Source organism: Sceloporus undulatus, chromosome 5, assembly GCF_019175285.1.
Source record: "Sceloporus undulatus isolate JIND9_A2432 ecotype Alabama chromosome 5, SceUnd_v1.1, whole genome shotgun sequence".
Lineage (NCBI taxonomy): Eukaryota > Metazoa > Chordata > Lepidosauria > Squamata > Phrynosomatidae > Sceloporus > Sceloporus undulatus.
Window position 1 is genome coordinate 192,972,797 of NC_056526.1, and position 21,294 is coordinate 192,994,090.

The 21,294-nt window shown below is 50.3% G+C and overlaps 1 protein-coding gene and 1 long non-coding RNA gene across 10 annotated transcripts in view; one reads left to right on the forward strand and one right to left on the reverse strand.

Annotated features, from left to right (window-relative positions):
- The window catches only part of DCTN1 (dynactin subunit 1), a 73,859-nt gene that overhangs the window by 17,836 nt on the left and 34,729 nt on the right, over positions 1-21,294 (reverse strand). For 3 of the 9 annotated variants that reach the window (XM_042466918.1, XM_042466913.1, XM_042466912.1), the window contains exons 6-8: positions 13,548-13,565; positions 3,980-4,000; positions 852-1,043 (exon numbers count right to left, since the gene is read on the reverse strand). In XM_042466918.1, the coding sequence (XP_042322852.1) occupies positions 852-1,043; positions 3,980-4,000; positions 13,548-13,565 (231 nt within the window). The remainder of the gene's footprint in view (positions 1-851; positions 1,044-3,979; positions 4,001-13,547; positions 13,566-21,294) is intronic. The other 6 variants (XM_042466917.1, XM_042466916.1, XM_042466914.1 and 3 more) reach the window with 3 other exon arrangements.
- LOC121930549 overlaps positions 19,062-21,294 on the forward strand; it is a 35,763-nt gene continuing 33,530 nt past the window's right edge. The window contains exon 1 of the long non-coding RNA XR_006103966.1: positions 19,062-20,075. This is a non-coding gene — a long non-coding RNA (uncharacterized LOC121930549). The remainder of the gene's footprint in view (positions 20,076-21,294) is intronic.

Consider the following 21,294-nt stretch of genomic DNA (forward strand, 5'->3'; position numbering starts at 1 on the left):
TTTTTATTTAGGCAGGCATTTGGTGGCTGAGTAATGTGGTGTGCCGGTTAAATGATTTTTACTGTTTATTAACCTGTTTTAAGGTTGGTGGTATTTAATTATTTTTTAACTTCACAATCAATGTGAAGTCGAAGGTTTTCATGGCCGGCATCCAGTTTTTTGTGGGTTTTTTGGGCTCTGTGACCATGTTCTAGAAGAGTTTATTCCTGATGTTTCACCAGCATCTGTGACTTTGGCATCTTCAAAGAAATCGCCAGCATCTGTGGATGGCCTCTTCAGAGATCTTCCCCGAGGATGCCAGCCACAGATGCTGGCGAAACGTCAGGAATACACTCTTCTAGAACATGGCCAGATAGCACAAAAAACCCACATAAAACTTTGTAATCAGTGTTTTAGCTCTGTCTTTTTCAACTATTGTAAGCCACCTTGAATCCTATTCTGGGAGAAAGGTAGGTTATAAATCCTGGAAATAAATAAAAAGTAAAGAATTGACCAGCAGCTTCCGGTCAAGCTGTGTGCCCTCTTCCTCTCTCACCTTTGAGCAGGTCCTGAGCCACACAATGAACAACGAGGGAGATGCAGGCTCTGGCCCAAGAAAAAGCTCCTTCGGATGAGATGGTGCCCGCGTGGCACCCACCCACACAGTGGCTGTGCCCACTGTGGGATTTGAGGCCAGACAGTCTGAAGGCTCACCCTTGGGACAACGTGACAACCCCGACTGAAATCTTGATCAGGTGGCCCTCTGAAAGCCATTGCCACTTGCTCCACCTGAATCAAGTTGTGATCACCAGGAAAGCAGCACAGGACAGGCCAAGTCAACACGTTCCCCAGCAACACTGGTGTCCACTTACCTTGGTGGGTGACAGGATGGGCAGAGGAGCCACCGGAGAGGCCAGAGCGGGAGAAGGGACCACGGGGGCGGCCAGCGGGGTCTGTGCCGGGGTGCCTGGCTCGCTGCTGCTCATCTCGCCAGCCGACGCGGAGGCAGAGCCGGAGAGCCCCGCAGTGCCACTGGATGCTGCGGAACTGGCGCTCCGGGTGGGCTGCAAGGCAGCCGGGGAGAGAGAAGGAAGGGGAGAGAAAGCGAGAGGGTCAGCAGGGCCTTTGCCCACAAGGCATCTGGTTAGCTCTCTGGTGCCATGACACTGCTGCTAGGCCCATGCAGCCCCACAGGAGTGGAGAATCTCACATGAGGTCATCCACAAACATCTGTGAGGTCTCTGTCACATCAACCATAGATGAAGCAGAGACACTCATGGACCCCACATCCCAGAACCCATGGGCAAGAAGCATGGGAGCCCAGGTTGCTGGGTAGAAAAGGGCTGGGAAGATGGCAATGGTGCAGCAGCCCATGCCAACACCACAACTGTTTATGTGACAGCTGAACACCTTTTTGTTAGGCTTCCCTGGGACACAAGAACCATTATTTATTTATTTATTTATTTATTTATTAAAACATTTCAAAAAACCCCTTCCTTCATATGCAAAGATACCAAGAAGATGTACAAACATAGCAGAACAATACGATTAAAACCTTCAAAACATATAATCAAAACATGTGGGTTTTTTGGCAGTGATGGAACCAGATCAGATTAGGTACTTAAAATTTGATATGCTTCCTCCACCTGTTAAAAAGAAACTGTTTTGATTGTATGTCTTGACGGTTTTAATGATATTGTTCTGCTACATTTCTACATCACCTTGGTATCCTTGCATATGACGGAAGGGTAGTTTTGAAATGTTTAAATAAACAAACAAACAAACAAACAAACAACAGTTCTTGTGTCTCAGGGAAGAAACCTGTCCTTAAAAACAATACTTCTACGCTGGCTCAGCTTCAGCCTTTCAGCAGCACCCAAAAGCGGAAGCAGGTGCTGGTCCATGAGCATCTTGCCAGAGGCACCAGGTGGGCTGCTACGAGAAGATGGATGCTGGTCTGGAGCCACTTTTGGTCAGATTGAGGCCAAGGGCTCCTCTTCTTTCTCACCAGCCACCGGAATAAAACAGCCTCCACCTTGGTGCTGAAATATAGGGTATAGGGCCTCCTATATCCATGCAGGGTCATTGCTAGAAAGGAGAAAGGCCTTCTGAGCAGCCAGAGACAGGGCTCCCCACCGTGTCTGGGAGCATTTGCCCATGCGGAGGTCTGCTGACCAATCTCAGGGAACAGGCCAGCAGTCGGGAGCCCCTGGTCCAGCCAGGATCAACAGCAGCGTGAAGGTCAGAGCTTCCAGAGCTAGCAATCTGGCATGGCTGACTCCGGCCCATGTGGCCAGGATGGTGATAGCAGGGCAGTCCCCTCTCCATGGTTTCAAAGTCTGCGTCAAACAGCAATGGCAGGAGAGGCGAACCTCACAGCCCCACTGAAAACCAAACAAGCCTTTTGGATCCACACAGAGGACCCCGAAAACTCAATGTGTGCTCAGGACCTTCCAACAAAATATGTGGCTGGAGACTATAAGTGACCTCTTCATTGCTTGGCTGGAAGCTAGGCGAGAAAAGGCTGGCTTATTTTCATAGCAAGTTCTGAGGAGAGGCGGAAAGTCCCAGGCAAACGGTTTGAGAGCGTGATTAGAGTGAGAATTTGGGTTGGTTTCTGCCCCACTAACCTCTGCAGGAGTGCCAATAAGGGTGGTCCATGAGGTGGTATACCTGAGTAAACTTCTTATTTCCAATATGGAATGAGCTAATAGAATCATGGAAGAGATCTATCTCAAGGGCCACCGAAGTCCAGCCCTCTGCCATGCAGGAATACAAGATAATGTATTCCACCTAAACATGCTTTTGCTAGACAGCTGACTGGATGATGGACTCTCCTTCTTTGAAGGTCTCTGAACCAGAGCTGGATGGGCATTTTTGGTCAGGGCTTTGGATGTGTGTTCCTGCATGGCAAGGAGTTGGAGTGGCTGGCTCTATGATTCTATGACTCTAACCTGCATTTGGGGGGAAAGGGAATAATCAGTGCAATGCCAAAATGGTAGAGCAAGAGACCTTTACCATTAGATCTGAGAAATTAAATGGAAATCTAAACCAAGAGCAGGGATGCTAAACAGCCAACAGGGAAGCATATTATATAATTGGGACAAAATAAAAAATATGATGGAAGCAGTAAACTCAGGAATTTAACAAAAGAGATAAAAGAACAAGAACCCAAGAACAAAGAACCCAAATTTGAAAAGTGAAGCTGCTTTCAAGCACTTGGGAGAAATAAGTCACCTCTTGGCACAAAGAGATGGCATACTATTCAAGCAATCTTAGGCTACTGAAAATGAATTCAAAGTATAACAAAAATACATAAAATAAAACCATGGCCCCCAGATTGGAAACACTCAATATAAATTCCAACCTCCCCTGAAAGGGAACACCAGGGATTGCAGTGATCATTGGACCGCTGCCATAACGTCCACTGTGAGCAATGTCCCCGCAGATGTCCCTGGGGTCCTTGAGAGTGGCATCCCCATCCCCAATCCAAACAGAAGAGATGTAAGCCTGGACCAATGAGCACCAATGGAAATCACATCTGGCCTTGAGGCAAAGTCTGTCAGGGCTGGGGGGGCTGCCAAGAGAGCATCTTTGCTGCCTGGCAGAGGCAGGAGAAGAGAAGAGAAAAGGCAGCGTGTGCAACTGGGCCACATAAATAAAAGACTGTGTTAAGGCAACTAGGAACCTTTGGGTTCTGCAGGTCACAGCTGGGTGATTCAGACAGCAGGGCAGAGTTGCAAGGACTGGCCACTGGCAACCGGAGCAAAGAACAGAGCACTTTTGCCTGGGCTTTTCTTTGCAATATGCAGACTCATGATGCTTGAGCCAGTCTGCCTTCCAAGTGGCCATCTTCTGCAGGCCCTCCCCATCATTGATCACCACTAGCCAAGAGGTGCTGGTCTAAAGGTGGAAGAGACCCTACAGAGAGCCCCTCTGAATCAGAGACCCTCCGGCCAGCGCCAGCGCCAGCGTGACCTGAGCCCAGGGGGGTTCTCACCTTGGGCCTCCTGGTGGTGGTCTGGAAGCCAGAGGAGCAGAAGGCAGAGGAGGAGAGACAGTCAAACAGGGGGAGACAGGAACAGAGAGACACAGACAGCACCGGCGTCAGCAGCAGGAGCAGCAGAACAAAGTGCAGAGGGGGAAACAAGAAAGACAGGGCAGTGTGGTTAGTGTGCCCGGCACCAGCTCCTCCAGCCATGTCCCTGCCCGCCCAACAGCCACTGCCCCACATGCAGTCCAGACCCACAGTCGACCCCCTTCAAGCTTTGAGGAAGGCCCCCTTCCCACCAGGAGGAACTCAAGAGGTGGTCTGGCATGCACATGCTCTGAAGACGGAGGACCAGGCAAAGCTGGGGGGCTTCCTCCTCATGTCCCCTGCGCAAGACAAGCTTCTGGGGGCAAAGTCCGCAAACCAGGACAGATGGTCTGAATCTTAATGGGAGACCCGTCATCTACAGGGACTGGAACTTGGTCAGGCCAAAACAGGTGCTCCCCAGGCCCTTGGTCCAGGTGCCAGTTAAACCAGTCTGCGTTTGAGACCCCCAACTGGCTTCCCAGACTCCAAGAATCAGGCAGCCACAGGAATAAGATGAAGAATACTGAGGACACAGGGTACCTACATAGAGTAGCACCATCACTCCAGGGTTTGGGGAAGGGGCTCCCTGCCCCCAAAGCCCTCCCTGGGAAGGGTGCTGGGGGTTGGACCTGGGATCTGCTTGAGGCACACAGCTCTTCCCCGAAGACGAGGTGGATGAGCACCTCTTGGGTCCAACCTGGCCTTCAGGAGGAGGCCTCAACTCAAGGGTTGCCCACAAGGCAAAGGAGGGAGCAAGCAGCCATCTTTTTTTCTGGTTAAGGCTTTTGATGCCAGCCTGGAAGCTACAGGCAGCTCAAGGTGGGGCAGATCTATCTGCAGCACACAGTGGGGCAGAGCTATCTGAGATCCTACAAGGACAGGAGGATGGGCTCAGGCACTGCCTTCAAAAAGGCTGGGAGGCTAGCTAGCACTGGAACACACTGTTGATTGTAACAGCAAAGGAGGACTTCACCCTGGCATCAGCAACTGCCTTCTCTATGGCTCTGATTTTCCCAGTAGCTGACATGGGAACGCCTTGAGGGCAGACCCCACCTCAGCCAGCTGCAAGAGAGGAGATGGACAAAGTCCTCATTGTCAGAAGAGGGAGGCTGCTCCAAGCACCGCTCTCACCCACCCTGCTCTTGGATGCCAACCATGCAAAGGCCAACTACTAGGAACTGCCACCAGCTCCATCTACAGAACAAATCTGAGAGCTCCCTTGGGCTGGTGATGCCCAGCTCTGGACAGCCAAAAACAGCTCCTCGATGCCACTTTCAGATGACTGCAAGTTTTGCTGGGAGTTGCTATCTCTCCATGCAAGGCTGCCGTGAGAAAAGAGCTGCAGGAGTAGGCCAGCCTCTTTAGATTTTCAGCCTTCAGTTTTTAATTCTTAATTTTTTTTAGGCCACAGGGCTAGCTGGCTGCCAAAATCTCAGAAGCCAGGCTGGAGGAGAAGTGATGGGGAGTAGCCATGATGTAATAGTCCCTGTGACAGCCCAATTGGGTTCTTTCTCCCAACCTACTCATCCACCCTCTTTGCCCTGCAAGCACTTGCTGGCAATCCTGCAAAGCTCCATGTCAAGGAAGGGGCCTGGCTGTGTCCCTGGCAGGGTCTCCAAAGACACGCCTGGGAAAAGGAGCCCTGCCAGAGGCCTCAGAGTCACTCGGTCCCCAAGATGCCTCTGGAGGCAGCCCAATCTGTGTCCCTTGGCTTGTTCTGCAGAGGACATCCATTCTGGCTCCAGCCTTTGAATTGCCTTGGCACATGGAGAGGCTTCTCTTTTTTTGGCACAGATGGCCCTGGTTCCATCGAAGCTACTAAGCAAAGATGCCTGGGAAGGCAGTTGCGCACAGGAGGGTTCCAGGACTCATGTATTATTTATGTTATTTAGAAAACTGAATACTCTCACCCTTCCATCACATTTGCATTTCCAAAATGGTTTACAATAGTGAAAAGCCAAGCAAAGCTGCATAACGGCTCAGTAGATGAAAAATGTTCTAAAACAGAGACCCACTACATCCAATATCATCTGTCTGGTGAAATAAATGCTTCCTGGAACAGGAACATTTTCATTCACTGGCAAAAGGAAGAAAGAGAAAAGGCCAGACCAGACCATGAAGGCAGAGGAAAGAAACAGAAAGAGATCTCACAGGGAAATCTCTCCTGTACACATTCATGGGAGGAGAAGGAATGGGGATCCTTTTGGTATCAGGGATCCAAGTCCACTTTGGGCTGGAAAGATGGTCACTGGTGTGGCAAGTGGTTCCTGGAAACAAATTGGTGACCAGGGCAGGTATTGCAGAGCAAGTGCTCCATGACCCTTGAGCCAGGGCCTGCAGAGATCTCTGCTGCCCACTTCTGAATGTCCAGACAGTGCCATTTCCAATACCTTTTCCAAGGTAGATGCAGGCACAGCCCCTCACAGTCATCCAGCCTGGATATAGCTATGGCATGCATCACTCTGGGGATGATCTCTGCCTGAATGGCCACAACTGCAGCACCAGGCTAAACTGGGCAAAGGCACCCCTGGCCACATAACTCTCTGGGCATCCAGGTGAAAAGCAGGACCCAGGAATAACCCCAAACTTCTCCCCTTTTCAAAATACAGGTAACTCTCAGATCTAGGGTCAAACTCTCCGCTGACCAGGATCACCTCTGGATTAAGCATCCATTTGTTTCTTCTCATCTGAGCCATCAATAGCTGCTCTGATGGCAAGGAGAAACAGAGCTGGGCACTATCATCATTCTGATGACAAAAATCCATGGGCAATTTCTCCTGCCAACTCCCTGTAGATGTTAAACGGACAGAAATGGCCTCAGAGGAAGGTGCCAATGGGGTAAGGCACCAAAGAAAGCTCCAGGGCCGCTCCTTCGAGAGGCTTCTTCCAAGGAAGGGCCAGACCAGCCACTTGGGCCTCATGCCCCCAAAGTCCTTCCCAGACGGAACATCCAGAAGGCAACAGAAATGTACTTCTGCTGCCCAGCAACCTCTCTGGATCACCTGCCAATGCCCCCAAAGCTGCCTTGCTCCCAAAACCAGTCCTAAAGACCCTGAAATGGGTCAGGATCAAGGGTGGGAAGGGTGCGACAAGTGGGACAGGTGTGGCTGGCCAAGATCATCAGTGCGGCCCTCAGAGCTGCCTTAGATTCTTCCAGAACTCATCATGTAATAACAACAACCTTTATTTATATCCTCCTACAGATCCTCCCTATGAGGGAGGGAGAATTCAGCCCCAAAATGAACAAGTGCACCCCACAAGCCTCATACATGGGCATTCAAAAGCCCTCCCACTTATTTTAGCTCCAAAATGGTCCCTTCTTTTTATTTCCACTCACTTCTGGGTATGAGGGGATGGAAAGGGAGACAGGTGTGACCCAGCAAGTTCTGGGGTTTGTGAAAATAGGGCAAGGGCAACCCTTGGGCCCTTCCAAGATTCTGTATTGTAAAGTCCTGAAGACAAGGCATACAAACACATATTGATGCTCAAGCACAGCAACTAAAACCTAAGATTCGGCTGGAATAATTTAGTCCTGCGGCATCCATACAAGTGTGGCATGCCTTTCCCCCAACACAGAATCTCAAAACAGGCACCTGAAGGCTGCAGGTCCCCCTGAGGAGACATTTATGTTCCCCGTTCTCCTTAGCCACTCCACCAGGCCTCCTGGGGTCAAGCACGCCAGTGACCCCAAACTTGCTAGGGCTTTATCTGGGTCTTCAGGCCATGCAAACTGGTCAGTGGCCATCATGGCAGGACACATGGCTGCAGGAGGTATCTCCCTATGCCTTGCTCTGGCCATGACACCTCAAAGACAAGTTAGATGCAAGCAACTTTTGCCCACCAAGTTCTCAAGCCCCGAAGAGCCAGGAATCAAGGTGGGCTAACCAAAGTTATAAGTGACACAGATATTTAAAAACAATACAGATGGGTAAAAAGAGTTAATGTAATTAAACTAAATATGGAATTTAAAAATATTTAAATCCTAGCTACTAAAAGGGCAAGAAATAAAAGAAAGGAAATTCCAAAGCCTGGAAGCAGCCACCAAGAAGACCCCGTCTAGCTTCTGTTCCTACTAAACATACGGAAGACTTCAGTGCAAGGGGAAACGCATGGGAAAATGTGATGCTTCAAAAACAATGGAACAAATTCGGCATCTGCCAATGAAGCCAGAAGACCAACTCAACTGAGAAATGCTACTTGTTTTGTCTTCCTGAACGGAAGGCTCATGTGCCTCTCTCTATCTCTTCAATGAGACTTTCCCCAGAGACTTTCCAGAAGGATTGCACATGAAACATTTCAAAAGGGCATGCTGCCACACGCTTTCAGCCCTGATTTCCTTTTGCCAGCCTCCTTGAGATCTTCCTTGTGGGAACGCTAGGCTTCTCGCCAAAGGGAGGGTTTCCTCTTCCTTAATTCGGCTTCATCCTTTTTCACTCACTCCTCTACACTCTTGGAACTGCCGCCCTGAACGTTCGCGGATGGCTCTTGCCCTGGTTATTTTAAAAACTCAATTTAAAACTTTCTTGCTTTCCAATGCTTTTGCAATTTTAGTTTAATATTGTTTTATAATCACCGCGCAAAGGATCTTGTAGCACCTTTGAGACTAACTGAAAGAAAGAAGTTGGCAGCATGAACTGTTGCAGACTTGAGCCTCCTTCTGAAACATGCACCTGAGGAATAAGACTCAAGTCCAGGAAAGCTCGTGCTGCCAACCTCTTTCCTTCAGTTAGTCTCAAAGGTGCTACAAGATCCCTTTGCAGACTGATTTTCCAGACTAGCATGGCTGTATCTTGGAATTGTTTTATAATCTTATATGTTTTGCTAGGAAATGTAAAGGTAGTAGAAAGAGAGGAAAACCACATGCCAGACTGAGCAGAGAGCCATGGGCCTGAGCCTCCAGGAACTCTGCAGGATGAGGATGAGGGTCTTGGAAATGCCTTATCTATGGGGCCCCCAAAAGGCAAGGATGACTCAAGGGACGTTAACAACAACATGTTGATAATATGTATTTGTCAGTTTGCTTTATATTTTATTTTCTCTTATTTTATCTGGATAATTTATTTTACAATTGTATTGTATAGCTTTACATTTTCATTATTCCTTCTTTGCATGTATACATATAAATTTTAGATTGCATGCCTTTAGCAGGACCCAATGTTTTTGGTTGTTTTACTTGTAAAGCACCACATACTTCAATGGCACTGTATAAATGTTAATAACAACAACAATGACATGGTAGGAACCTTGAGACGGAGGAAGTTAAAGGCCAGGAGGATGGCAAGCCCTGTCCAAGTGAGCATCCGTAACCAAACCCAGTAGCATGAAGCTACCAGGAAGGAACCATGCCTAGTCCCATTGGTCCCTCACCATAACTGGGGGTCCCAAAGCCCCTGGCCCAGGAGGATGGGAGGTGGCCTTCAAGACGCTTGGGCCTGGCGTTCTGGTAAGAGAACCTTTCTCAGAAAGAGGATCAGGCCAGCAACTGTTGGAGACTTGAGGGCTGGGGGAGGCAGTCATGAAGCCTTCCAGAGTTGCTGGGCTGTGACTCTCTCTGCCCAGTGGGTGATGTGGGCACTCAAGCCAGGACTGCCCAGCGTGCAGTGGGCACCCCTTGTCCCATTCCTGAATATTTGGTAACCCTGGCCTTTTCTGCTGCAGAATGCCAGAGACTAAATATTTGATGCTGTTATATAAGTCCTCCTCCATCGCATGGCTTGGCACAGTTGCTGGAACCCCAAACAGCAGCGCACAGGTGAGCAGGAGGAGCTGCGCAGCAGCCATTGGTACTTTAGCATGAACGGCAAAGCACCTGCCCTGTCCCTAGATGGGAAATGGCCGCACGCAGGTCAAGCCTATCTCCCTGGCTCCTCATAGTCTCTTCCCACAGACAGGGATGCCCTCTTCCACAGCAGCGGCTCTCAGTCTCTGCTGGGGTTATGGAAAAGCCAGCTCCAGTTAACATTTCATCCGTATGGGTTTATCCACTGCCAAGTGGTATCCAATCCATGCACCATAAACATCATCTCCATCAGGGCTAGCCTCAAGAAGAAGTGCCCTCCCTCCATGGCAACTGTCATCTTCTGGCCTGGGAGGGAGTGAAAAGGCTGGCCCATCTCCATCAGGGCTAGATCAAGAAGAAGAGGGCCTTTTTATTTTTATGTATTTTATATTTATGTATTTTTATTGCTGTAATCCGGCCGGATTCCTTGTGATTGGCAGGCTATAAATAAATCATTTATTATTATTATTATTATGATTGGTAGTAGTAGTAGTAGTATGCAAAGGGATCTTGTAGCACCTTTGAGACTAACTCTATAGCATAAGTTTTCATGCATCTGAGGAAGTAGACCAAGTCTGGGAAAGCTTATGCTACAACCTTTTTTGCTCAGTTAGTCTCAAAGGTGCTACAAGATCCATTTGCATCCAGATTTTCCAGACTAACACAGCTATGCCTCTGAAGAAACAGCAATATTATACATCACCTTACTCATTAAAATGCAATTATTTTTGAAGCATGTGTTGACTCTTATGTAGTAAATCATCTAGTGTTGCTAATATTTTTAAGGGGTATTTTCCTTATTTTTTTCGCAGTCTCACATGGAAACTGTGTTTTGCTCATAATCAGAGACAAAACCAAGTAATGGCTGGAGTGTATATTTCCAAGTGTGGGACATTGTGCTGGTACTTGGTGGTGGTGCCCAACAGCTCTGGGTGTAGTCTGAACTCTGTATGATGTGCTGACCACCAAAGTCCATGCCTCTTCCTTTATTCCATCCTGAGCTGTTAACCAGACATATGCCACGGTACAACCTCAACTTAGCGTCTTCCTCGCACACACACCTCTGCCTTTTGCAAGAAAAGGTTTGCATCTTTAAAATGTGCCTGTAATTTTGAGTATATTTGGCTGGAAGTAACAGAGGTATCACCCAACTCTGGGTTTCAGAAAGACTATGAGATGGATGAAGGGGATGTTTTTCCATTTAGGCAAGTAGGATGGACTCTCTCTCTCTCTCTCTCTCATCTATTGCATCCCGTCCTGAGCTAGAGATGTGATGGCCAGGGGAGGAAAAACCCATTTTTTCCCCTGATTCACTTTCTGAACCTTCATTTCCGACCAGGTGAGCCTTTTGCCTCAGCAACTGTGTCACGCAGAGGCCTTGCTGCGAACAAATCGGGGAAGAAGCCCAGCGGCTGAAGGTCCTGCCTTGCCAGAAGAGAGCAAAGTCAGAGGCAGCCAGGCAGAAACCGTAGCAGGCGCCAAAGCCTAAGTGGGAAAACCCCGAGTGAGCCTGGTGAGAATCTGGCCTTCACCAAAAGCAAGGCTCACATCAAAAGTGGCACCATTCCAAAGGTTCTACCGGAGGCAGTCAATGCTTTTTGAGCAGCACTCCATGTTCTGTTTGAGTCCACATTTCAGGCATTCGGTTTTTCACATGTTTGGTCCATTCTAGCCCACCCCTCACCCCCCAATGCAAGGTTTTTTCTCCTGGAGTAGGGGATTACAATTCCCTTACAGCTTCTCATGCACCTCTGATCTGGTTTCCATTCTCTCACTCAACAGCTGTCCAAACTCACAAATCACCAAGTGATCTACTAGATCACCAGGAACGCCTAATCTCCAGAGGCCAACTGCAAACATTCCTGAGCCACAGGAACTGGGCTGTCCCATGTCAAGGTAGTTGGCCCATCTACTCCTCAAGGCTGCATTGTCTCCTAACCCAGGATCTTAACTGGCTTACAAAAGCCCCCTTCTGCCACAGAGATGGGCAAGGCCACCAGGTATCAGGGTGGGACGGATACCTGCACCCAGCAGCAGAGTGGAGGGGGACTGTCCTCTCGCCCACCCACCGCATCCTCCTGGTAGCTGCACACCACAACAGGCACTTTTGGCAAGAAGTCCACACTCATGGCTGAATTCAAAGGGGTAGGGCTGCTTTGGGAACAGACCACTTAAGAATACAGGTCCTGGTTTCCAAAATCCAGACAGAGTGTTCCCTGAGCCAAAGGCACATTTGTTTTAGCACTCAGGGAAACCACCTTGGACTGCCATCATGGGTGCCTTTCCTTGTATGTTTCCTTCCCTTCCAGATGTGCCCAGGTGGGTGACAGGCAGCCTGGCCGGTCCATGTGTCCTGACCATGCCTTACAGCAGACTCCCCAAACAGATGCTCTCCAGACATTTTGGACAACAACTTCCACCAGGTTCAGCTAACGGGGCCAATGGTGAGGGCCCATGAGTGGTCCAATCCAAAATATCTGGAGGGCCAGGTTAGGGAACTCCACAGAGCCTTATGGCGTGGGGCCAAATCCAGCTGCCACAGAAGAAGGCTTGCATGCAATGGAAGCAAACTTAATTCTGGGTCCTCACACCCAGGCAATAGCCCAACTCTTTTCTTCTTGCCAGCAGCCTTATTGCCTGCCGCTACTTGAGGGCCGTCCTCATGGTCAGACTGGCAAAGGAGAACTTTCCAAGAGCTGAACTGCCAAGCCAGGAGGACCACCTTCCACTGAGGAGACCCAAAGGGCCCCCTGACACAGGCCACTTCTTCCAAGATGGAGCCAGACTGTTCAGAGAGGCATCTGCCCTCGTCTGTGCAGCGACCGTAGCCAAGGTAAGACAACATACACCAAACCCATGCACAGTGAGAACCGAGGCCACTCAGTTCCCGTTGCTAAAATGGATGTGGGTTTCCCAGCTCTGCCAGGAGGCCATGACAGTGAGCCCCCAAGGGCAATGCAAGAACTAGCTTCTACCAAGATCTTCTCAGGCAGGATCTTCAAGGCAAGATCTCCCCAAAGACCTAAAGACAAGCAGCAGCACCCTGTCACCCCTCGGATCGGGCATCGGGGTCATTTCTCACTCAAGCAAGGCTATGCTCCCACTGCGGCACAAAACTTGCACACTGGCCTCTGAACAGCCCACAGACCCTGGGAATGGCAGCTACAGAACTAAGCAGACAGGTGTGCTACCCCCCTCCCCCCAAAAAAAAGCAGGCCTCAAAGTTGGAGAAGGGCCCCAGAGCTCTGTCTGCCAGTTGGCTTTGGAGTACGAGACGCAAGGGAAAGGCAGAGGAAAATGGCTGATCGGCCAGCCTGAGGAGGAGGGGAAGGAAGAAACCCATCAACATGCAACTTTTCTGAAGCCCATCTCCCCATAGCCTTCTCCCCATGATCACAGCACTGGCCCTTCATGCATCAGAGCTGGAAGTGCACTGCATGCAACAACATGGGAAATGAAGAGGGAGGGGAACTCAAACTCTGAATGGAATGGCAGGTAGCAAAACGCAAGCATGTCGTCGCCTTAGAGTCAAGCATCTTGGCAGCATCCCCGTCTCCTCCCCTTTCCCCCAATTCCCAGCTTATCCCTTCTGGCCAAGTCCAAGGAGACAAACTGAAAAGCGAGTCCACTTTCTCCCTGGAGCAATGGAAATGGCTGAGAAGCAAAAGCAACTGCGGCGATGGAGACAGAGGCCCATCGGATAGACTGTACCTTCCGTGTGGTTGCGGCCTGTTTCATGGTTGCAGAAGACAGAGACGGAGCCAAGCAGAGAAGAGATAGGCAGAAAAGGAGGGACAGAGAGAGAGAGAAACAGAGATTGAGAGAGAGGCAGGTGGAATATTAGACCCTTCGGTCACAACAATGCCGCACTCCTCCTCCTCCTCCTCTTCCCCAGCACAGCCTCTCCAGCAGCAGCAGCAGCAGATCTTGCAAATGGCTGCAGCTCTGTGTCGTCTTTCCTTCCTCGGCTGTCCTTTGACCCGGGAATCCAGCCGCGGCTTCTCCTCCCGGATCCTGGGCAGATCACTGGGCCTTTACAGCCTGACAGCATCCCAGCAGCAGCAGCAGCAGCACCGAGGGCCAGCGGCACATCCCTTCTTCTCCAACCACCGCCCGCTTGGCCGGCTGCTCATTACATCACCACTGCTCCATCCTCCCCTCCCTTGCCCAAGCTCCGCCAGGCGAGCAGCCCTGTGGCCCAGGCGGCCGAAACACCCAGCTGCCTGCCTGCCTGATGCCCTGGCACTGGAGGGGTGCCTCTTCCCCTTGGGCAAAGGCAAGGATGCAATGATGCTGGGGAGGATACTGAGGCAGTGGCGGTGGTGGTCCTCCTCCTTCTCCTCCTTTGCGTCACTTAGCAACGCCATCGTCTGCTCAGCCGTCTCCGGCTAATGAGGCTCCAGTTCAGCAGCAGCCAAGGGACTTGGCAAGGCTTCCTTGCCCAGCAGCAGCAGATGAGCCCTGAGAGACCCCCTCCACCTTTGGGGCTCCCAGGGGTCTCCCCTGTGGCCCTGCAAAGAAATGAAGGCAAAGAGGAGGGCTGGGCTGGGCCAGGGGCAAAACCATCCTCCCTAGGATGGTCCAGGTTCTCCTCTCACTGCTGCTGGAGGGCAAACGAACACACAGCCCCATAAAACACACAGCTACAGATCTCCCTGTAAAATGAATGCCTCCAGGAAGGCAAAACTGCGCAGCTAAGGCGTAGCCTGGGCCTGTTTGTGAGAGGCAAGTCTGCAGACTCCCTCCCTCCTGCAAAGTCTCCCAGAAAGGGCTGGGCATTGTGTGGCCTTCCAGGTGCTGCTGGAGTGCAGCTCCCAGCATCCCCAACATCACTGGCCCCATGGCTGGCTGCAGCTGATTAACTTTTTGGACTTTTCTGAATGTATCCCTAGAGACATGGACTGGAGTGACTCAGGAGATGCCATTTACTTAAAACTCCCACAGTTTTAACTAATAGGGGAATGAAAAAAGAAAAGTCCTCAAAGGGATCTTTATCAGGAGCGATGATTTTTAGATGGTCAAAAATGATCATAGGCCCAAACAATGAGGTGACTATATATGCTAACACCATCCAATTGTTTGGATGCAATTATTTGGGGCAACACCTCCATAAGGAAAAGGTTATAAAGTTTGGGACTGGCCAGCTTTTTAAAAGTGGTGAGTAAGGAGGAGAACAATAGATGGTCACCAACCCTGAATGACTTTAAAAGGTGACTGGGCAAATTTAAGGCTAGTAGTCAAGGCCACCAACAGCCTCAGTCCCTAGAGAAGAGGAGCATGAAGGTCCTGTGCTCTTGAACTCATGTCCCAATGTGGGTCTCCCAAGGGCTAGAACTGACCCAGCACATCTACTCTTGTGACACTCCCTTTCCTGACAATCTGAACTAAATTAGTCTGAAAGGGGCTCTACATACTGATTCTACAGAGTAACACAGCTATATCTTTGAATCCTTTCCTGAGAAAACACTCTTGCGTTTCTTATAAAATACCAGGCAGTGAAGAAATTAAATGTGACCCTTTAGTACCTGAGAATGATGAACTGGGTCATGTCACACTCGGGAATATGAGATGGACTTTTTTGTGGGGTTTTTGGGCTATGTGGCCATGTTCTAGAAGATCTCTGAAGATGCCAGCCACAGATCAAACAAACTCTTCTAGAACATGGCGGAACAAACTCTTCTAGAACATGGCCATGGAGCCTGGAAAACCCACAAAAAGCAATGCTTGCTGGCCATGAAAGCCTCGCCATCACATGAGTGAGAATTAGCACACTTTACCATCCACAAACACATGATTATGCGATCCTGCATGAATCAGCACCTGTCCAGCTTTGACCTCTTAGTACTTTCTGTACATCCATCCTCCTCAACAACTTTGCAAGCATGTCTAGGAGAGAGAGGGGGCACTGTCCTTCCCCTCCTGCACTTCTTTCCCCAGCTCACTCACACACAGAAATGCACATGCTCAGGAGCTATGCACTTGGGCTGGCTCTACTAAATACCTGCCTCCAAGACTGGACCCCACAACAGCCTTGCAGCCCTGGTCTTGCCTTTCTTTGAGGTCACCTCCAGGAGCCCTGCATCGGGGGTGCTGCCACCAGCCTGGCAACAAGGCTTATACCCTGGGGCTCTGCCCATGACCACAGCTGCCCAGTCTTATCCTGAAGACTTATCCTGAAGACACTGCTTTCTAGGATCACACTCCTTTTTACCCTTCAGATGTGCAAGGAACTGCTGCATTCAAAAAGCTAAGGTATACATGAAATGCACACTGGTGACTCTGGAGACCAGGGTTTGATTCTCAGCTCGGCCATAAAACCCACTGGATGACCTTGGGCAAGTCACTCTCTCTCAGCCTCAGAGAAAGGCAAAGGCAAACCTTCTCTGAACAAATCTTGCCAAGAAAAACCCGGAATAGGGTTGCTTTAGGGTTGCTGTAAGTCGGAAACGACTTGAAGGCACATAACAACAACAAACACAAGTTGGGGGCTGGGGAGGAAACTTAAAGGCACTGAGGTGGCCCAAGGCTTGGGCAACTAGCTCAAAGTCTGGATTTGTCAGCTTTTGCCATCGAGCTGCGTACACTTACTGAACGGGCGGAATCTCATTTCTGTGACAGAGAAAAGCTGGCGCTCGTTGAAATTAAGGACACGCACCTGAATCTGCTAGCTCCGCAAAGTTTTTCTTCTGCCAAGGCAGCATGCAGGCCAAGAATCCTTTTTGCTTCCAAGGTCTCCCCAGGCGGCCAACCTGGCATTGTAATTGCCCAATCCAAGTTGCCAAATGCTTTGGTCTGCGTGAGGCCCATCTCCTGGGGCCTCCCACACTCTCCTACTACAGACCTGTCATCACAGCAAGTGGGCCAGGTCAGGAAAGACTCAGAACCCTTGGTGCATATGGCCCAAATGTGAATTAGACTGGATGTTGTTGTTGCTGCCACAGGCCTTGAGGCTGAGGCTGACTTATGGACACCCTGTCCTATGGCTTTCTTGGCAATATTTATTATTCAGGGGAGGTTTTGGCTGTGCCCTCCTCTACATCTGCATATTAATCTTTCTTTTCTTTTTAAAATGTACCCTTAGAAATCCATGCACTAACAGCTGCACCCCTCCTCCTCCTCCTCTTCCTTAATCAATGTATATTGGCATAGCAAGAAAACGAAAGCCAACCCGTTGAAGTGGGGATTTACTTTGGCTAACCCTTACCTGTGCCAATCCTGTCAGCCCTACTTCATTGGGCGTGATGGGGCTAAAGTAAGGAGCATCTCTGATTCTTAAAGGGAGAGGCCTCTTGGGCCTGGTACAAGGCGGCAGATGCCAGGGAGCTGCACCTGATGGTGCTGGGCTAGCAAACAGAGAAGCAAGCCATGGCAAGAAGCCTCCAAGCCCCCAAAGCCACGAAGGGCTGGAGCAACAGCAGTTCTGCACCGCAGGGAGAGCCCTCACTTTGCAAACAGCCAGCTGAAGTGAGGGAAAAGGGCAGAAAGAAAAACATTTTTTACAGGGAGGGCTCCTTTCTTGAAGGCAGCCTTAACACCATTTCAGATAAAACTTGGGTAGTAGAAACGCAGACAAAACCCAAGGCAGGTGTGAAAAAGACCAAAAACGGCTTAGCCCAGGCCAGACATTGTGGCTCCCTCTTGGCTGGCAGCTGCTCTCAGGGCCAGGGAGGCAGAGGCAGAGGCAGCCCATCTTGCTTCCTTATCCTTTGGCTGGTGATGCTGGGAGTTGAATCCAGGGCCTATTGTTCTGAAAGCCTTATTCTATCACTGATTAACAGCCTCTCTCCTGAAAGAGCCACGTGGGTTCTGTGCTCCAAAAACAGAATCACATCCGACATCAGGTTCAAAGACATCTGTCAGCCTGTATAAAGCACATAACCAAACCTGCAGCCATATTCATTTTAGCCTAATGGGTTTAACTTCAGCTGATCATGAGGCAGAGGAGAGAGCTACACACCAAATGCTCAGAGATCCCTGGGGCCAAGATCTGTCCAAAAGGCTAGAGGCAGGCAGACAGTGGAGCTTGGCCGAGTTCAAAACAGTCCTCCTTCCCTTGGGAGCTCTCAGCCTCGCTGCCACAGCTGCTTCCAGGTGGAGTGAGCCCAAACGCCAAGGGCGCGTCAGAAACCAGAACCCATTCCAGTGATATCTCAAGAGGGAGGAGGATGGAGAAGAGGCTTCGGCTAGGCACACCTGGCCTCCTGCAAGCCCACTAACCCACCTGTGCCCCATATACTCACACATAGTTCAGCAGGAGGAACGCCACCCTTGCCACCCCAATCCATCCTAGGACAAAAAAGCCTCCACATGTCTCCTCTAAAAGGAAACATTTTGGGCTCTTTAGTTTTCAAAGTGGGTATGAGAAGGGAGAAACAGATTTAAGGAGCAATTATAGTCGCAGTGGAGAAAGCGGACTGGGAAAAGGTGGGTTTCCCCTCCTTCATAATAAACAAACACCAAAGGGATCATCTCTGCTCAAGCAGAAGTGTGGAAGGAAAGGAGGACAGGCTTCCCCATACAGCCCATAACCCTAAACTATGCCATTCTGTACTATAGGAAGACAGCTACTGCCTTGGAGAGACTTAGAAGAGGATTATATGCTTTCGCAAAGCCTGTGGCCATCAGTGACTACTAAGAAGAACAGCTATTTATCATCTCTCCTAATGGCCAGGGAATATGAGACAGCAATGAAGTCACGTCCGCAACCAGCAGGATGGCTTCCACAGGCCCTTGGATGGCTATTCTGTGAAGAGAATGTGGAACAGGAGGGGCCCTGGGTCCAGTGTATCTCTTCTCAGTTGATTTGGGAGCAGGAACCAGGCCAAAGAAAAGTCCCCTTGAGAAGCAAGTTCAACCCCTTGCAGGATGGGCTGGCTCCCAAAAGAAAAGAAACCCCTGACTCTATCAGATAAAGCAGTGGTCCCCAAACTGTGCTTTTTAAGGGGTTTTGGATTCAATTCCCAGGATCCCAGACTATTGGCCAAGAAGGCTGAGGTTTCTGGGAGCTGAAGTCCAAAATCTCTTAAAGAGCACAGTTTGGGGACCACTGAGATAAAGGATTGCTCCAGGGACATTGGAGCAATGTGGGGAGGCTTCTGGGTGCTGGTCCCCTGCTTTTTCTTCTGACCCATGTACGTTGTAGGGGGCCATGCACTGCGTGGGGTGTATGCAGGAAACCGTGTGGATATTTAACACGCAAAGCCTTTTTAGTGACCACAGAGGCCAGAAGGAGGACCCCACCCTCACAGAGGATGCTCAACCCCTCAGGAGGAACAAGCCCCACAACCAGACAGATGGCAGGCCGCGCATGGGGGAGGGCTAAGAGGAGTGGGGCCAAGGGGCAGAGCAATGGGGGAGGGAAGGGGGCACTTTGCTGGGCCTCCCACCGGACCACTGGGCCATCTGCCACACAGAAGAGCGCAGCCGGAGGGAGCCAGTAACCCGATTAGCAGCTGCGCATGAGCCACAGGGAGCTGGGCTGGAAGGAGCCCCCTAATCTCATCAAGGAGGATTTACCTACTGTCACCTTTGGTTGTTCCAGACCCTGCTCTGTTTTTAAAACACTGATCCAGGTTCCTCGGCAGGGACGGGGCCAAATTAAGTGCTCTAGCGTGATACGAGCCGCCATGGGCCCAGGGATGGACATTTTGGGGCCCTGGCTAAGGAGATTGTGTCCGCACACATTGAGGCAGAGGGCAAAGATGCTATGACAGGGCATCCCTGAGGCACCTTCACCCCTCTGAGGCCCAAGAAGCTGAGTGAGTCAGCTGTATCTTCCTTCCCCAGGAGTTTGGTCACGATATGGGAAGCCCTCCTGGGAAGAAGGGGGCACAGCGCAGCAGCCTTGCAAACAAGCAGACAGACAAGCCGAGACCTGCTGCCTGAAGCCAAGCAGAGAGGAGCATCAGCACACGCTCAGCAGGACAACGCCGGATCCTCCGCGCACTTTTAAGGACAGAAGGATCAGCCTCATGCAAAGCATGGCAGCAAGCGGAAGGGGGACAAGTGAGAGGGGAGACAGCACATGCGCGGCAGAGGCCTCAGGCACATGCAGCCAGAAGGAGGAAGGAAGGGGTTGCCACCAGAGTTTGGAAGGAGCCAGAGAGGCCTTGCTGGGCCATCACTTCTCAAAACCAGGCTGAGCCAGGGCTTTGCACCTGGAGAGCATTGCCACCATATCCTGTGAAGTCTGGAAAACCAAGGAGGAACCACCCACCTTCACCTGGAAGCAGCAAACAGGTAGGACCTCTTTTTCTGTGCTTCTCTCCCTGATTCCTTTCCCAAGGTGCCTCTTTTTAGAGCAGCCAACAGACCAAAGCAGAGGAGAAGTCAAAGAGTCACCACCAGACCTCAAGGCATGTTCTTTGAACTTGAACGCAGCCTCTTGGGCCAGTTTTGACCAGAGTTGCTCATTCCATTTCCCTACTCTCACCCAGAAAATCTGCCATTAGCTTCACAACTAGAAATAATATAGATACAGGTGTTTTTCCTGGGGTGTGTGGAGGTTGAGACAGCAGAGGGAAAGCCAGTCCCAGGCTCTCTTTGTTCTGGCTCAGGCCAGGGGTGGCCACCTGCCCTCCATGCCCAGCCAGGCCTCTTGTTTGTTTGTTTGGGACACTAACTGTATATAAGTATTGTTGTTGTTGTTGTTGTTGTTGTTGTTTCCTAGTTTGGGATTCAGGGTGGCTAATGACAGTTATAACAAAGACAGCTTTGCAAGCTTTGTCAAGTCCAGGCCTTTTGTTGCATGATGCTAAACTGTCATGTGGGAAAGTCTGAAGAGTGACTAGCAATAGCAAGTATATTTCTATACTGTGGTTTACAATATGTTCGCTAATTGCTCCCAACAAGCTGGGGCACATTTTAGTGCTCTTGGAAGGATGCAAGGCTGAGTCGACCCTGAGCCCCTGGCTGGCACTGAACTCCCAACCTTATGGAACCTTTGATACTAAGAGCTGCTTGACAGTGGAACACACTCCTTCCTCGGAGTGTGGTTGGGTCTTCTTCCTTGGAGGTCTTTAAACAGAGGCAGGATGGTCACTTGTTCGGGATGCTTTGATTATGAGTTTCTGCACAGGAGAATTGGGCTGGACTGAATAGCCCTTGGGGTCTCTTCCAACTCGATGATTCTACGATTCTATGAGTGGCTGCAGTACAGGCATTTAACCACTGTGCCATCAGGGCTCAGTACAGGAAACGCTCTTGTGCTGAGTTAGGCCACTGGTCCACTGAGGCCAGTATTGTCAGCACTGACTGGCAGCAATGGCTTCTGGCTTCAGGATAATGTCCAGCATTCTGTCAGTGTTACCTAAATTGGCTAGGAGGGACTGGGCCCAGCACCTTCTGCATGCACAGCAAGGGCCCTAATACAGGGTTATTCTGGCACAAGAGCCCACAGCCACACCGAGTGGGACATCAACAGGTTATGACCCCCCACCCCACGGAATGACCATCGCGC